This window comes from Carettochelys insculpta, chromosome 12 (genome assembly GCF_033958435.1).
Source record: "Carettochelys insculpta isolate YL-2023 chromosome 12, ASM3395843v1, whole genome shotgun sequence".
Taxonomy (NCBI): domain Eukaryota; kingdom Metazoa; phylum Chordata; order Testudines; family Carettochelyidae; genus Carettochelys; species Carettochelys insculpta.
Genome location: NC_134148.1, coordinates 46,897,129 through 46,913,239, shown reverse-complemented (window position 1 = coordinate 46,913,239; position 16,111 = coordinate 46,897,129). Strand labels below are relative to the sequence as shown.

The window sequence follows — 16,111 nt, the reverse complement described above, 5'->3', positions numbered from 1 at the left end:
CACCCGAGATCAAAACAGTGGCACCTGATTGACTATGTCATCAGTCGCAGGTGGGACATTCGAGATGTTAAGATCACCAGGGCCATGTGGGGAGCTGAGTGCTGGACTGATCATACACTCATCAGATCAGTCCTTATGCTGCACATGACACCACTGCACCACAAGAAGCTCAAGGTTGTCAGACCCTCCTTCAACATTGGTAAGCTGCAACATACTGGTCATTGTGAGAAATTCGCAGCCTGCCTTGACGAAGTGCTGATGTCCCACGGATCTCTGACTGGCAACCCAACACGAAAGTGGGACCAGTTCAAAACCCTGGTGATGGAGTCAGCCAAGTCAACACTAGGAATGAAAAAGAGAGTTCACCAAGACTGGTTTGATGAAAATGAGGAGGCCATTATGAAGATCTTAGAAGAAAAACAGAACACATTTCTGCTATGGCAAAATGATTAGTCCTCAATCTCCAAACATGATCATTTCAAAACGCCTTCAGAGCCAGGCGCAAACGGCACTTCGCAAAATGCAAGATGAGTGGTGGGAGATGTAAAGCTGATGAAGTCCAATACTACACCGACACCAAGAACTCCAAGATGTTCTTCGGTGCTACCAAAGCTATATATGGACCTTCAAAGCCATGTACTACACCTCTCCTGGCTGCAGATGGCATGACCCTTCTGAGGGAGAACACCACCATCAACAACAGGTGGAGAGAGTACTTCAGCAACCTTCTCGACAGGCCCTCCATTGTCAACCCTGTGGCCCTACACCAGATCCCTCAGAAACCCACAATAGACAGTCTTGACCTGCCCCCTACAACAGATGAGGTCAAAAAGGCAATCAGCCAGACCAGTTCTGGCAAAGCCCCTGGGATGGATGGTATCCCTGCTGAAATTTTCAAAGCAGCAAAACCAGTGTCCCTTGAAGCCTTTCACAACATCGTGATCAGCATCTGGGAAGATGACGACATGCCCAAAGACTTTAAAGATGCCACAATCATCTCGCTCTTCAAGAACAAGGGCAACAAAGCTCACTGTGGAAATTACCGGGGCATCTCCCTTCTCTGCACTGCTGGGAAGATCTTGGCTCGAGTCATCCTCAACCGTCTAATCACCAGCATCTCAGAGGAGAACCTACCAGAGGCACAGTGTGGTTTTCGCCCAGGCCGCAGCACCACTGACATGATTTTTGCTGTTTGGCAGGTCCAGGAAAGGTGCACAGAGCAGAACTTGGATCTGAACACTGTCTTTATAGACCTAACCAACGCGTTTGACAGTCAACAGAGAAGCCCTGTGGATTATCCTGTCAAAACTTGGCTGCCTGAGAAGATTCGTTAACATCATATGCCTGTTCTACGATGAAGTGACTGGCTTTGTTCTTTCAAATGTCAAGTCCTCAGCTCCATTTGAGATATCCAATAATGTGAAGCAAGGATGCATGCTGGCCCCCGTGTTATTCAACCTCTTTTTCACGTGCATCCTCAGCTACACAGTTAGGGACCTGGACCATGGAGTCTACACAAATACAGACTTGATGGCAACGAAGGGTCCTGTGGCACCTTACAGACTAACAGAAAAGTTTTGAGCATGAGCTTTCGTGAGCACAGACTCACTTCATCAGATGCTTCATCAGATCAGTGAGTCTGTGCTCACAAAAGCTCATGCTCAAAACTTTTCTGTTAGTCTATAAGGTGCCATAGGACCCTTCATTGCCGTTACAGATCCAGACTAACACGGCTACCCCTCCGAGACTTGATGGGTCACTTTTCAACCTTCATCGTCTGAATGCTAAAACCAAGATGCTTGAGAGGCTCATCCTTGAAGCCCTTTTTGCTGACGACTGTACACTTACGGCACACAAGGAATCTGATCTCCAGCTCATCGTCAACAAGTTTACTTATGCCACTCGCCTCTTTGGTTTGACCATCAGCCTAGGAAAGACCAAGGTACTGTTTCAACCTGCTCCAGGATCTACTGTTCTCCCCATTTCAATCTTTATTGAATGAACGGAGTTAAAAACAGTAGAGGATTTCACAATCGATGACCCTGTGCAAGCTCAAGACATCATCGTCAGACACTATGGACTACCTACAGTTTGCCGGCAGCTTTCAATCTTTCAAGTAGGTGCCACTGTTGTGAAAGAGAAAGACAATTTCAAATTTTGCATTTTCCTCTCTGTTGGTGACTCCTGCTCATGTACGAGGCCACTAAAGGTGAGTGAATGATTCAGATTAAGCAATTAAGATATTAAACAAATATCTTATATAAAAATCAAAACACACAAATTATTATGCAATCATATCAAGCCTTCAATTTCCAAGCCACTTAGCAGCAATCCATGTGGTCCTCCTTAGGAACTCAGATTCCTCCTCTTTTATTCTCTGTACCACAACAGCTTTCTGCACTGCTCTCACCTCGATCCCTATATCCGTGAAACTGAAGAATTATTTAGTATAACATGGAGGTCCCACAGTGCTAAAAGACCTCCAAGTACCATACACACTGCTCACACTTCCCTCCCTGAGAACCTTAGTTCAGATAGCTTACTTTCCCAATTTCTTTACCTTTGGCAGGCTATAAGCCAGTAACAGAGGAGAGAGGGTACATGAAAGACATTACTCCTGCTACTTAGTGAACTGGTGAGCAAACTGTGAAAAAGTCTCTGAAAGTTCATTTCAGGTTACATAGATTCAGTTATTATAGGTCCAGCCCGCTGGAGTCCCCATGCTGGGACATGGACCCTTGGAGATCAAAAGACAAAGGATCCAAGATGGGCATTGCTAAGTCCACACCACTGTTCTCTCCTGTTGCGTTCCTTGTCTTCTTGTGTATTCTCTTTTGCTGTGTTCTTATGTTGTGAGACCAAGCTCTTTCTTCTTCCCATAGTCCCTTGATGGTCTGCCTCCACCTGACCCAGGTGGGCTATTGCGGCAACTGCCATTGGATGAATTCCAGGGTACAGTTTCAAATTTTTGAAATGGACCTGTTCCTTTGTTTCAGTTCAGGTCACTTGTCAATGGAATGCAGTCCAATAACCAAGTGCCAAGCATCTGGGATGTAGATTTGATGCCTGAGCACTTGTTTATAGTCCATTCGTTCTGGCTGGGGCTGAGTTCACACCACCTATTGTGAAGCTTAGCACTCAAACATTTTCTCACACAGCTACATAGCTAAAATCTACAACTTTACCTACTTTTTACCTACTTTGACTGCTTTTTGTTTTAACTTTATCTACATACATGATACAGACATATAAACAGCATACCTAGATTCGGGCATCATTAGCTTTCATTAGACACCTCATACTGCCCCTGTTGCACAATATTTGAGGTCAATAGCCACACTGGGCATTAAAATGGCTTCCAGACCCAATGTAAAAATCGTGTCACATGACACAAGTGCCGAAACAGTTTTTTTCATATGAACACAACCGAAATTTCCATTGGTTTGGATGACATCAAACAGGTTGGGGAGGCCCTGCTAATTGCAGGGATGAAAAGTGGGGCCCGATGTAAAAAGTTTGCTCACCCTGGCATAGTCCACTATTAGGAGGATGCTTGGACACTAGAGAGAGAGAAGGTCTCAATGCACAGTGTACTCAAGTAGTACCTACCACTTCACTCCTGTTTCAACAGGTTCCCTTGTAGATGTCAGAGTAACGAGAATATCAGGGCAAAATAAGTATAATTACTGCACTTCAAACAGTCAGACCCAAGGTTTTGTATTTAAAAGCTTTAATTTAGGTCTTACTAACAAGCTGCAGTCACATTCAAAGAGAGAAATATTATAGACAATTAGTAAAGAAAGGTAGGGCTTACAAATGTGCCAAAGGGAGTCAATTAACATACCCTGCTGAAAACCACCGGAAGTGGGCAACTAGCTCCCATCGGTCCTTTTGAAAATTCCACCATAACTATTTACATTTAACACAAACAATTCAAGCATTCTAAACAGTTCAAATAGTTTCTCAAACAGAAGATATATGGGCAATAAGGCTATCACTGTGTATTTCCTCTACAGTCTTTTGCAAACTTTTTCTTCTGCTCACACAGTGCACATACATGAAATGTTAAGAACTGTAACATCTGCATTACAGTCTCGAATTCTATCTTCCTCTGTTCTTATTCACAGATGATTTCTTTGTTTATAGTGTGTCTGAAAATGTCACCTAACTTCAGAACTAAAGGAGAGAAGCTGAAGCTTTTTCTGCCATACTTACACACTTAGATCAGTCAGGAAATGCAAAGTCTGTCCATTATCTCCACCTCAGAACTCTCAACCATCTGTTAACATGTGACTTGTGTTTCTTAGTTTGCAGGGTCAAGTAAAAAGTAAAATCATTCCAGATCTGAGAACCAGCCACAATAGCAGTCACATCCTGTCTTGCATCACTATTCAGATGGGTCCACTATTCATAATCTCTTATATAAACATACACAAGTCTCTCCCCACTCTCCCTGTGTCACTGATATCCACATGACCATGACAATCAGCTTCTCCCCAGCACTGCACATAAGTCTGTCTAGATATAACACAAGGACCACAACTTTCACACATGGCAGGCAATTCACAAACCCAACTATCTATATTTCCAGTAATTCACTCCCCATTACTATACTACCCTGAGTTCCCTCCCCTGTACAGGTACGCTCAATATGAGTTAATACCATCCGGAAAAAGAATCCCAATTAGGGATCACGTCCCTCCATTCCAACTAATTGTTCTCGTCACCTCAGATTTTCATCCTCCTCTATAACACAGAGACCGCTGGAGTGGGATCACTCTACTGTATCCCAGAAAATGTCATCTATGTACCTCTCAGTTACCCTTAGCTCCTCCAGTTCAGACATTTTGGACAACAGACCCATTCTCAATTTCTGAAGGCCACAAGTACTTGTACCAAATTCACATACATGGCACCTCTTCACAAAAATATAACCACATATGCTGCATTTACTACAATAAAATCGGACTGCCTCAACTCTGCTGCTGGAGGTCTGCCTGCATTATTTTTAATACTGAAGAGTTGTTTATTCTTGGTGAAGGGAACACCTTCCTTGGGTGGAGGGAAAGAAGTTATTAGACTAAATTAAGGGAATGTTTATTAGATGTACCTGGCTCCCCCTCTATAAACTCCTCTGGTCTGGTGTTCCTCTGGTCACACAGGAAGTATTTTTAAACCCCTCTTCTCTCTGAGCTGTCCCCTTCTCAAAGGATCCTAAACAAATTAGGGACAGGGGATGGCACACTGGATGTTTTCCTAAAAGATATGTGCTACTTCAAACAGGAATTCATTCAACTAAATCCTCTGGCCTGTGTTATGCAGTAGGACAGGCCAGATAAAAGGAAGGATCGTCAATGCATTCAGACAGTATCCTAGGATTTGGGAAAACTGGATTTAATTCTCTATTCTACCAATGACATCTTTGGGCAAGCCACTTAGGCTGTTCCTCACTTTCCAATCTGCAGTGCTTTTTTGTTTAAAAAAATTTAGAGAGCCAGTACTCAGCCAACTCCCTGCCTGACAATCCCACAACTGGGGCTGCCAAGGTACTGGTACTCAATACCGGCAAGTACTGGCACTAAAAATGCAGTGCCTATGTGTAATATAAGGGGACAATATCTGGTTACCTCTCAGTGGTGTTGTAAGGATAAACAAACTAAAGTGAAGTGCTTTGGCAACTACTGATGAAAAGCATTAGATTGAATTTAGGGATTATTACCACCACAATGGTCTTACCTGGCCCTATGATCTCTGAATGTGTAATATATGCACAACTTCCTGCCTTTAACACTGGTTTTCTGTACTAGGTACAGGAAGTCTACTAGGAAAGTTGGTTAACTACCACACCTTTCTTCTGGACTTTTTTAAATGCCTAGTTGAAACAAGTGCATAGCAAATTCCTTCTTCCTTCCACTGCTGCTCTCCCTTTCTTTGGGCTTAGAAAAAAGTTAAGCACTGCAGTACAAAAGCACGCATGTTACATCACCACACAGCTCCTCAATAGTCTAGCCCCCTTGAAAGAAAATTTGCATCAACAGCTGAAGACAAAGAAAATATGACCATGGAGAAAAAGGGAAGTGAAAATAAAAAGCCACTCCCTTAGTGAAGCTTGTGCTCAAAACTCTCATGTTGAGGTGCAGCATAGCTTATCTAAATATGTATATAATTAGTGTGTATAAAGCTATGAGACTGTGTTGTACAGTTGTCACTAGAACATGCTATAATTTGGAGAACCAATAATTCCCCACATTCAACAAGGAAAAGTAATCAATACACTTGTTTTGCTGTTTACCTTTGCCAGCAAGTTTTTGCCTGAAGTGTTGGTAAATCTACTCAGGTTCACAAAGACTAGTATATATTCACTTTCCATTCATGGAACAGTGAACCAACTAATAAACCTGCATTGCTTGTGTTGAACACTGAAAAACGGCATTTTCCTGATCCACAAGGCTGGAAGCTGGTGGAGGAGGATTCAGCTAGTGCCTTCTTCCATGTGATCCATGAAGCATTCATGCAATCCAGCTGGGTGTGGGGCTCCATATGCTGTTGTGCATTGACACAGCCCAAGTTGGCATGTTAAGGAGGTACAGCAGTCCCAGGCTGCACTCGGGATCCTGTCACAAGGATCACAAGCTAACACAAAAGATGGGCAAAGGACGAGGGTGGCAAATATCTTGTAGTTATGCATAAGAGCAGAGTGACATCAGTGGTGCCTTTCCTCCTGTTTTGCTTGCTTTCCTTCCTGTCATGTGTTGTGGGCAAGAAAGGAACTGTGTTTTAGAAAGAATGGAATGAGAAGGAGGGTAACTAGTGAGAACAATCTAGCACATGATTTCCCAAACTAGGGGGAGTGACCCAGTGGGGGCATGAAGAAATTCCAGGGAGGTGCGAAGTGACCCAGGCCCCTCTTCATTCCCCTCACCCCAAGAAAGAGACATCCTTTGCTTCCAGCTCTCAGCCCCTGCCATTTTACATGGGTGACCCAGTGCAGCCACTACAAAAAGCAGGCAGCCAGCGAAGACCCATATGGATCTAGCTGCCACCAGCAAACTCTCTGTTAGTACCCAGCAAAGGTGAATGAGTGTGGGTTGCAGGGGACGGGAAGGAGCAGGAGGATGGGGTTAGATGGGGAACTGGGGGGTGCCTGGCTCAGGGGAGGGGCATGGAAACGCGGTAAGAGCAGGGGGCTGGTGGTGCCTGGCTTTGGGGGAGGGGAAAGGCTCGGTTGGGCGGCTCGTGGCTCTTGGGACTGGGGCAGGTGGCTCGCAGGACTTGGCCTGGCAGGCAGGTGGATGGCCCCAGCAGCACAGGGGGTTCAGGTGACTGGCCCCAGCACTGTAGGGGGTGGGCAAGTGGCTTGGGGGACAGGCAGATGGTTGGCCCTAGCAGCACAGGGTGTGGGCAGCAGACAGGCAGTCACCTGGCCCCAGCAGCATGGGTCTCAGGCAGCTGACAGGTGGGCCGCTGGCCCACAACTCACAAGGCTCGGGTGGCTGGCAGGCCGGCGGGTGGCCCCAGGACTACGGGGCCTGGTCAGCTCAGGCAGGCAGCTCTGGCAGCACAGGGCTCATCCAGGCAGGCAGCTGGCATGGGCTGCTCTGGCAGGTGGCACAGGGCAGCTCAGGTAGGTGACCACCTGGGGCTGCACCAAGCATCCTAAAGGGGCTAAGAAAAACTATTTGTGCTTATTTTTAATTTTAAATAACATTTTCTATCAAGTTTTTGTGTTTATTTTAAAAGTGGGGTTGGATGACAGTAAAGAAGAGGTGGGCGGTGAGGATTTCTCTATAATCCAAAGGGGGGCATGATACCAAAAAGTTTGGGAACCACTGATCGAGCAGTTTATCTAGTTTTTTCCCACCACTGTGAAGAAGAGCCTTCAATTCCACAGCTATTCTTAAACTAATGATTCAGGAACTTGCAGGTCAGCTCCAGGACAAGAGTGCTGCCATTCTGGCCATATGCCCACATGGCAGTATAAAGCCATGGAGTCCAATGGACCAGAGATCACATATGTCCATAAAAAATAAAACTAATCCAGGTTAGCTTCAGATCCATGGCATAAGGGGGAAAAGATGATGATCCAAGTAAGCCAAACTATGAAAGGTGCAAGGAGACATCTTGCGTCTAAAAAAGGGTCAGCAACCTTTCCTAAGCGAAGTGCCAAACCCTGACCTTTTGATTTCTATGTATGGCCCAAGTGCAGGTGATACTTTTAAAAGTCACTAATAGTCCTATTACAACAGCTTCATCAATAAGTAAATAAAACCCATCAGTGACACACCTGTCAATATTTTCTGTAATCATGAATAATGCTGTAAAAATACACAGTTATAACTAGGGCTTTGGAACAATAATGTCAAATTAATTCTGTTTTGTTAGTGGAAATGTAAATTCATTCTTGGGGGAAATGATGAAGAAAGGAGTCTTTCAATGTGCTCTTTAGGCTGTCTTTGACCATGAATGCCTCTACGCAAAACCACAAATATTTCATTTATTTATAAACTACCTATTCTTTAATTAAAACATCAACAACAACAAAAAATTACTTTGCCTTTGAACACAAACCTGCCAGTGCCCATGCTCTGGTTGGGGCTCCAGCCCTAGCCCTGCAGAGGTGCCTTGGGGTAGGCGGGCTCCAGCCCTGGCCCAGTGGGCTCTGGGCCCAGCCCTGCACTGTAGTGCAGGACTCTGTGGCAGGGGGCTCCATCTCCAGCCCCTTGCTCCCTCCTATGTTACATGGGGGAGGAGGGCAGGGTCAGAGCCCTCACCACAGGCCGCTCTAAATTGAATCACATGATGAGAGTGGCACGCATGCCAGAGATTGCCAACCCCTGACCTAAATACTAGAGCAACAAACCCTGTAGCAACTAAACAATGAAAGCACTTCTAGTAAAAGTCTTCAGTGGCGTTAATCAACTCTCTTACCGAGTGCCATAAGAAATGTCCAGGGCATACACTTTCAGGGCATAAACAACTACTGAGAAGAGGCAAACCCGTACTTCAACATATAGCTGTGACCCCACAGTGACATATTTAACTCTGCACATATCTAAAATAGGCTCCTTCTGCAGAGCCCACAAATTTGAACCTCTGCCAGAAAAAAACATTGTCACCAATATTTCAATGAAATCATTATCTGCTCGTTATCTACTCATCCCCTGAATCCACCAGAATATTTGTCATCCTATTTAAGCCCTCTGTTTCTTGTACAGAACTGAGCACATGGTCAAAACTGAGAGCTAGAAATAATGATAACCAGCTCCTCCTGAACCAATGGCCTGACCAAAATGATGAGCTGATGCAAACATTTTAAGAAACTCACTTTTACAGATTCTATTGATTTAAAACTCCGCAAACAAGTTCTAAAATCTAGCATTCTTTGTTCAAAGAGTGCTGACAGAGCTTTGCAAGAATCCACCCAAACCAAGTGTACTGAACACCATCATCAACAGCACACTTGAACCATTCCCCAAGTTCAAACATGCCAGATCCTTCCCTCAGGCTGAGCAGTATCCATCCCACACCTTGCAACGCCTTCCCATGATTCAACTCTGTTTTCTCTCTCTCCCAGACAAACTATGCTGCAGCCCCACACCTTCTGAGCTTGCCTCACTTTCTTCTTCCCTTCCTTGTCTAAATTCATCATGCTGGATACACATGAAAAATTACTTGTTAATTGGGGACAGAGTGCCAATCCTCCTTGCACATCTCCATATAGCTCTCAGACAGATACTCTTCAATTCTTCGCACAAGGTTTTTGGGAATAGTAACAGAGAGAAAGCCTTGCTAATCTATATGCTATCCAAACAAAAAAGCAGTCCAGTAGCACTTTAAAGACTAACAAAATAATTTATTAGGTGATAGTTCATTTTTAATCATCTTTTGTTTATTGTAAAGGATTTTGATCAAGTGGTTCCTCAGTTTCTCAGAGACTGTGTGGCATAGATGTTCACTGTAGTCAGTGTAGTACATTGATTGTAATGGGTTTTTCACTGTCAGTCCCTTGGGTACAATATCTGTTTTCTTGCATTTGGAGAGAAAGATGATGTCTGTCTGGATCTGGGTGAGCTTTTTCATGTAGTTGACCGATCTCCATTCCAAACAGCTAAATGTAGTGCCTTGCATGTTGAATAGTAACAGAGAGAAAGCTGTGCTAGTCTATATACTATCAAAACAAAAAAGCAGTCCAGTAGCACTTTAAAGACTAACAAAATGATTTATTAGGTGTTTAGGTATAACCTAATCACCTAATAAATTATTTTGTTAGTCTTTGAAGTGCTAATGGACAGCTTTTCTGGTTTTTGGGAAGGCTTGCTTTATTCTGACTTCCTGGATAGAACACTTAACCCATCAGAGCTGCGTCTACACGTGCACGCTACTTCGAAGTAGCGGCACCAACTTCGAAATAGCGCTCGTCGCGTCTACACGCGTCGGGCGCTATTTCGAAGTTAACTTCGACGTTAGGCGGCGAGACGTCGAAGTCGCTAACCTCATGAGGAGATAGGAATAGCGCCCTACTTCGACGTTCAACGTCGAAGTAGGGACCGTGTAGACGATCCACGTCCCGCAACGTCGAAATTGCTGTGTCCTCCATGGCGGCCATCAGCTAGGGGGTTGAGAGATGCTCTCTCTCCAGCCCCTGCGGGGCTCTATGGTCACCGTGGGCAGCAGCCCTTAGCCCAGGGCTTCTGGCTGCTTCTGCGGCAACTGGGGATCTATGCTGTAGGCACAGGGTCTGCAACCAGTTGTCAGCTCTGTGTATCTTGTGTTGTTTAGTGCAACTGTGTCTGGGAGGGGCCCTTTAAGGGAGCGGCTGGCTGTTGAGTCCGCCCTGTGACCCTGTCTGCAGCTGTGCCTGGCATCCCTATTTCGATGTGTGCTACTTTGACGTGTAGACGTTCCCTCGCTGCGCCTATTTCGATGTTGGGCTGAGCAACGTCGAAGTTGAACATCGACGTTGCCGGCCCTGGAGGACGTGTAGACGTTATTCATCGAAATAGCTTATTTCGATGTTGGCTGCACGTGTAGACATAGCCCAGGTGACCAATAAGTAATGTAGCATCATGACTCCACAGAGCAGTGAAGCCTTCTGCCCAGATTTAGTGAGCATTCTTTCCCTATCAATGTGTTTTATTCTAAAGTGACTAATATCTCTTTTTGCAACCTAGAGAAAGCAGGGGAAGGAGATTTAAGCTGCTCTGTCATGCCTGAACCACCCTCCTCTTCTCTCTGGGCTGCTGGGTAAAGGGAAAACTTTCGCTATCACAGCACAGTGGAGAGTAGAAATATGCAGTGACTGCCAGAGAGACAAAGCCCTGATAGCATAACTGCACTGACATGCTTTCTCTCTGCCTCCCCTTTCTTTCCCCAAGCCCTCAGGGGAAGAAAAAGGCTCACTGCCCCAAAAGAGTAGGAGGAGAAGCATGTGATGACTGCCCCAGCCCGTAACACACCCACCCACCTACTTGCACTATTCACAGCTGCAAAAAACTGCTTTTACAATCACAGGCTTGAAAGCATGCCTTGCATCTGTGCCTTACCAAGCCTGGAAGCAAAGTTAGTCAAGCAGGTCCCCTAAAATCTCTGTATAGTATTTGCTGCAAAGGAAATGCTTAAAAGACAAAATTTGCTCTTGCACAAAACACACACCTATTGTCTTTTACAGAGGTTCTTTCATGAAATTCATTTGTGTGTCGTTAAACTTCTCAACAGTAAATGTATCTCCTTAATGTCTACCCTTCATGGATGTTTTGTCGCAGTGTGTTCAATAGGTGGGCTGTTTGACCACCGCCCCCCCGCTACCCCCACTGTTAGACCGTCACAGATCTGCAGCAGAAAAACACAGGAAGATAAATTCATGAAGCTAGAGAACAGATAAATGGGTGGAGGAGAACCAACCTGGAGGAAAGGAGGGTTGATCGGGAAGAAAGAAGACTGGATTGTGAAGAAAGAAGAGCACTCGGACAGCATGAAGTGGAGATCAAGGAGGAGCTGTTGCAGCTGATGATGCAGCAAACAGAGTTCCTGCAGTACTTGGTACAGGAGCACAGAGCCCCACCACAGCACATGCTGAACCACAAACCCTCCTCACCATGTATCCTAACATCCCTCTAATCAGCATCCCAGAATGCAGGGGGGGAAAAGTCAAGGGCAGCCTTCCACTACATGCTCGAAGCACTTCTGAGAGCAGAAGGCTGACATTCCCCCAACCTGTGATCACAAAATGCATTTCCTTTCCCACAGCTGACACCCCTGCCACAAACTCCTTTAGTGTCCCCTGAATAAAAACTACTTAAGTTCAGAAAACTAGTGTCTTTATTGCTTGTGTTCTAGAAGGGAGGAGAGCCTACAGGCCAGCACACGTGATTTGATGGAACCGCCTTCAGAACAACAGACATGACTCTCATGTCACTGTCTGATCATTCATAAAACTGTTTTTCAAAGCCTCTCGGATTAGCGGTGCCCTTCGCTGTGCTCTTCTTATGGTCCCGGTGTCTGGCTGCTCATAATTACTAGCCAGGAGATCTGCCTCTGCCCATCAGCCTGGCATGAAATTTCTTCCCCCTCCCTTACTTTCACACAACTTATGAAGCACACAGCAGGCTACCACCATGAGAAGAATGTTGCCTTCGCTGAGGTCTAACCAAGTCAACAGGCTCCAGAACCTGGCTTTTAAATGATCAAATGCACATTCTATCATCATTCTGTGCTTGCTCAGCCTGTTGGTTGAACTGCTCCTTACTGCAGTCCAGGCTGCCAGTGTATGGCTTCATGAGCCAAAGGAACAAGGGGTCAGCTGGATATCTCAGAAACACTTTTGGCATCTCCATCTCTCCAATTGTACTCTTCTGGAAAGAAAGTTCTATTCTGCAATTTGTAACAGACCAGAGTTTCTAAAAATGAGTGTCATGCACCTTTCCTAGCCATCCCAAACTGATGCTGGTAAAACAACCTTTGAGATCCACCATTGCTTGCAATCCTATAGAGACAGACCCTTTGAAGTTTATGTACTCTTTGGCAAGATGATCTGGTGCCAAGATAAGCATGTGTGTTCCATCTATTGTTCCACAGCTAGGGAACTCCACTTGGCAAAACCATTCATTGTCTTCTGCATGTTACAAGAGACATTGTCTTTTGCAGCAGAAGAGTATTGATTGTCATGGCTACCTGGATCACAGCAGCCCCTGCTGCAGATTTGCCTACTGCAACTTGACTGCCCACTGACCAGTAGCTGTCTGGCATTGCAGGCTTCTACAGAGCTATTGCCACACACTTCTGAACTGTCACAGAAAGTCTTGTTTTGGTATTGCAGCATTTCAGAGTTGGGAAAAGCAATTCACAAAGTTCCATGAAAGTGTCATTATGCATCTAGAAGTTTTGTAGCACTGCTTGTAGTCTCATACCTGCAGAACAATGTGTTCCCACCAGTCTCAGCTGGTTTCACAGCACCAGAACCAGCGCTCTACTTTGTATAAAGCATCGAGTGCAGCCAGCATCTCCCTGTCCCTCTTCTTCAGTGTCTCAAATTCATATATGTCTGTGTTCTCCTCGGAGTCTTCATCGCTCTCACAACTGCTTAGGCTCTGCACATACTGCAGCACCATGCATGAGGTTCTCATAATACTTGCAACAACAATCTGAAGCTGACAGCTTCCATGCTAGCCTTTCAATGGCATCTGCACTGATATGAAAAAAGGGGACAAAACATTTTTTGCTGTTGCTTTCCAAAGGGATGCGGAGGAGACAAGTGCATTATGGGATGCTGACGACACACATTCAGAACCAGACGCAGCACATTTTTGTCCCAACACACACTGGGATGGAAACCTACAATGCAACAAGGCAGCAGGACTGTGGGATATGTACCCACAATGCATTGCTGACAAAGTCAAAGCTGGCATCCCAAATAGGGACACACACTGTCAACTTTATGTGCTAATGTAGACATGCACCTTCAACTTTATAAAAAACTTACCTTAACAAATTTGACCTAATTTTGTAATGTAAACATACCATCTCAAAAAAGAGTTAGGTCCACGAGAATCAGCTCAAAGCATGCAAAAGTAAGACAACAAAGAAGAAAGAAATGGTTTCTTCTCTTTTTATCTTCATGGTCTGCAACCATGAAATAATGGAGGATTATTAGAATACTTTTTTTTTTGCCTCTGTCTTCATGGGCAAGGTCAGCCTCCAAGACTACTACACTAGGCAATGCAGTATGAGAAAGAGGTGGGCAGCCCTTGGCAGGGGAAGAACAGGTTAAGGGCTACTTAGAAAAGCTATACATATACCAATCCATTCGGCCATTATATTTGAAAACTTGCGAAGATCAGAAGTCCCAGATGACTGGAAAAAGGCAAATATAATGCCCACCTTTAAAAAAGAAAAGAAAGACAATCCAGGAAACTATAGACTGGTCAGTCTTAGCTCAGTCCCTCAAAAAGTCATGGAGGGGATCCTCAAGGAATCCACTTTGATGCACTTGGAAGGGGGGAAAGTGATCAAGAGTAGTCAACATGGATTCACCAAGGGCAAATCATGCCTCACCAATCTGATTAGCTGCTATGATGTGGTAATTGGCTCAGTCGACTTGGGGTAGTCAATGGATGTGACACACCTTGACTTTAGCAAAGCTTTTGATACAACATTCTTGCCATTATTTAAGGAAGTATGGACTGGATACATGGACTGTAAGGTGGATAGAAAGATGGCTAGATGATCGGGTCCAACAGGTAGTGATCAATGGCTCACTGTCTGATTGGTGCTCGGTTTCAAGTGGAGTGCCCCAAGGATCAGTTCTGGGGCCAGAATCATTCAACATCTTTACCATTCACCTGGAGGTGATGGATTGCACCCTAAGCAGAATTTGTGAGGTACATGAAGCTAGGGGGACACATAGATACATTGGAGGGTAGGGATAGGGTCCAGAGTGACCTAAATAAGCTGGAAGTTTGGGCAAAAAGTAATCTGATGAGGTTCAACAAGGACAAGTGCAGAGTCCTGCACTTGGGACAGAAGAATCCCAAGCAGTTACAGGCTGGGTGCCAATTGACTAAGTAGCAATACAGCAGAAAAGGACTTGGGGATTACAGCTGATGAAAGGCTGGGTATGAGTCAACAGTGTGCTCTTGTAGCCCAAGCTAATGGCATACTGAGGTGCACTAGGAGAAGCATTTCCAGCAGCTCTAGAGAAGATATTATTCACCTCTATTCGGCACTGGTCAGGCCACATGTGGGCTACATCTACACTACAGTGATCTTTCAAAAGAAGCCGTTCCAGAAGATCTCTTCCAAAAGAACCTCCTTTGAATGAATGTGTCCACACTCTAAAAAGAAGATCAAAAGAGTGAGCTGCTCTTTTGAAAGAGAGTGTCCACACAGGCTCCGCTCTTTCAAAAGAACAGGCCAGGGATCAAAAAACCATGAAGACTGTTCTTTCTAATAAAAGGGCCTGTGGAGCATTTACACAGATTTTCTTTCGACAGAAGATTTCAAAGGGGGTGTTCTTCCTGCAGTGGGAAAGGAAGAGCGATTTTGAAAGGAAAGCTGTACGCTTTCAATTTCATTTCGAAAGAATGCTTTTTGTGTGTAGACCCTCTGCTGCATCTTTCAAAAGAGTCCCCTTCTTTCAAAAAATCTTTTGAAAGATCTTGCCAGTGCAGACACAGCCCTGGAGTATTGCATCCGGTTCTGGACACACGCACCCCCGCCCCCAGTACACAAAGCACATGGATGCAATAGAGCAGGTCCAGCAGAGAGCAACAAAAATTATTAGGGGCTGAAGCACATGACCTATGAGGAGAGGCTGAGGAATTTGAGCTTACTTACTTTGCAGAAAAGAGTGAGCAGCAATTTGATAGCAGCCTTCAACTTTCTCAAAGAGACGTTGTAAAGAGGATAGACAGAGGCTGTTCTCAGTAATGCCAGATGGCAGAACAAGAGCAATGGTCTGACATTACAGAGGGAGAGGTGTAGGTTGGATATTAGGAAGAACTGTTTCACCAGGAGAGTGGTGAAGTACTGGACTGTATTTCCTAGAGAGGTGGTGGAATCTCCATCCTAAGAGATTATTAAAGACTTGCTTGACAAAGTCCTGGCCGGGGTGATT

At 45.0% G+C, this 16,111-nt stretch overlaps 1 protein-coding gene across 3 annotated transcripts in view; it reads right to left on the bottom strand.

The window, feature by feature from the left end:
- IQGAP1 (IQ motif containing GTPase activating protein 1) overlaps positions 1 to 16,111 on the bottom strand; it is a 335,028-nt gene that overhangs the window by 248,186 nt on the left and 70,731 nt on the right. The window contains exon 1 of one of the 3 annotated variants that reach the window (XM_075006489.1): positions 8,569 to 8,593. The exons of the other annotated variants lie outside the window; for them this stretch is intronic. Within the exon in view, the coding sequence (XP_074862590.1) occupies positions 8,569 to 8,582 (14 nt within the window). The 5' untranslated portion in view covers positions 8,583 to 8,593. Of the gene's footprint in view, positions 1 to 8,568; positions 8,594 to 16,111 lie in introns of those variants that run through there. 3 annotated transcript variants of the gene reach the window in all.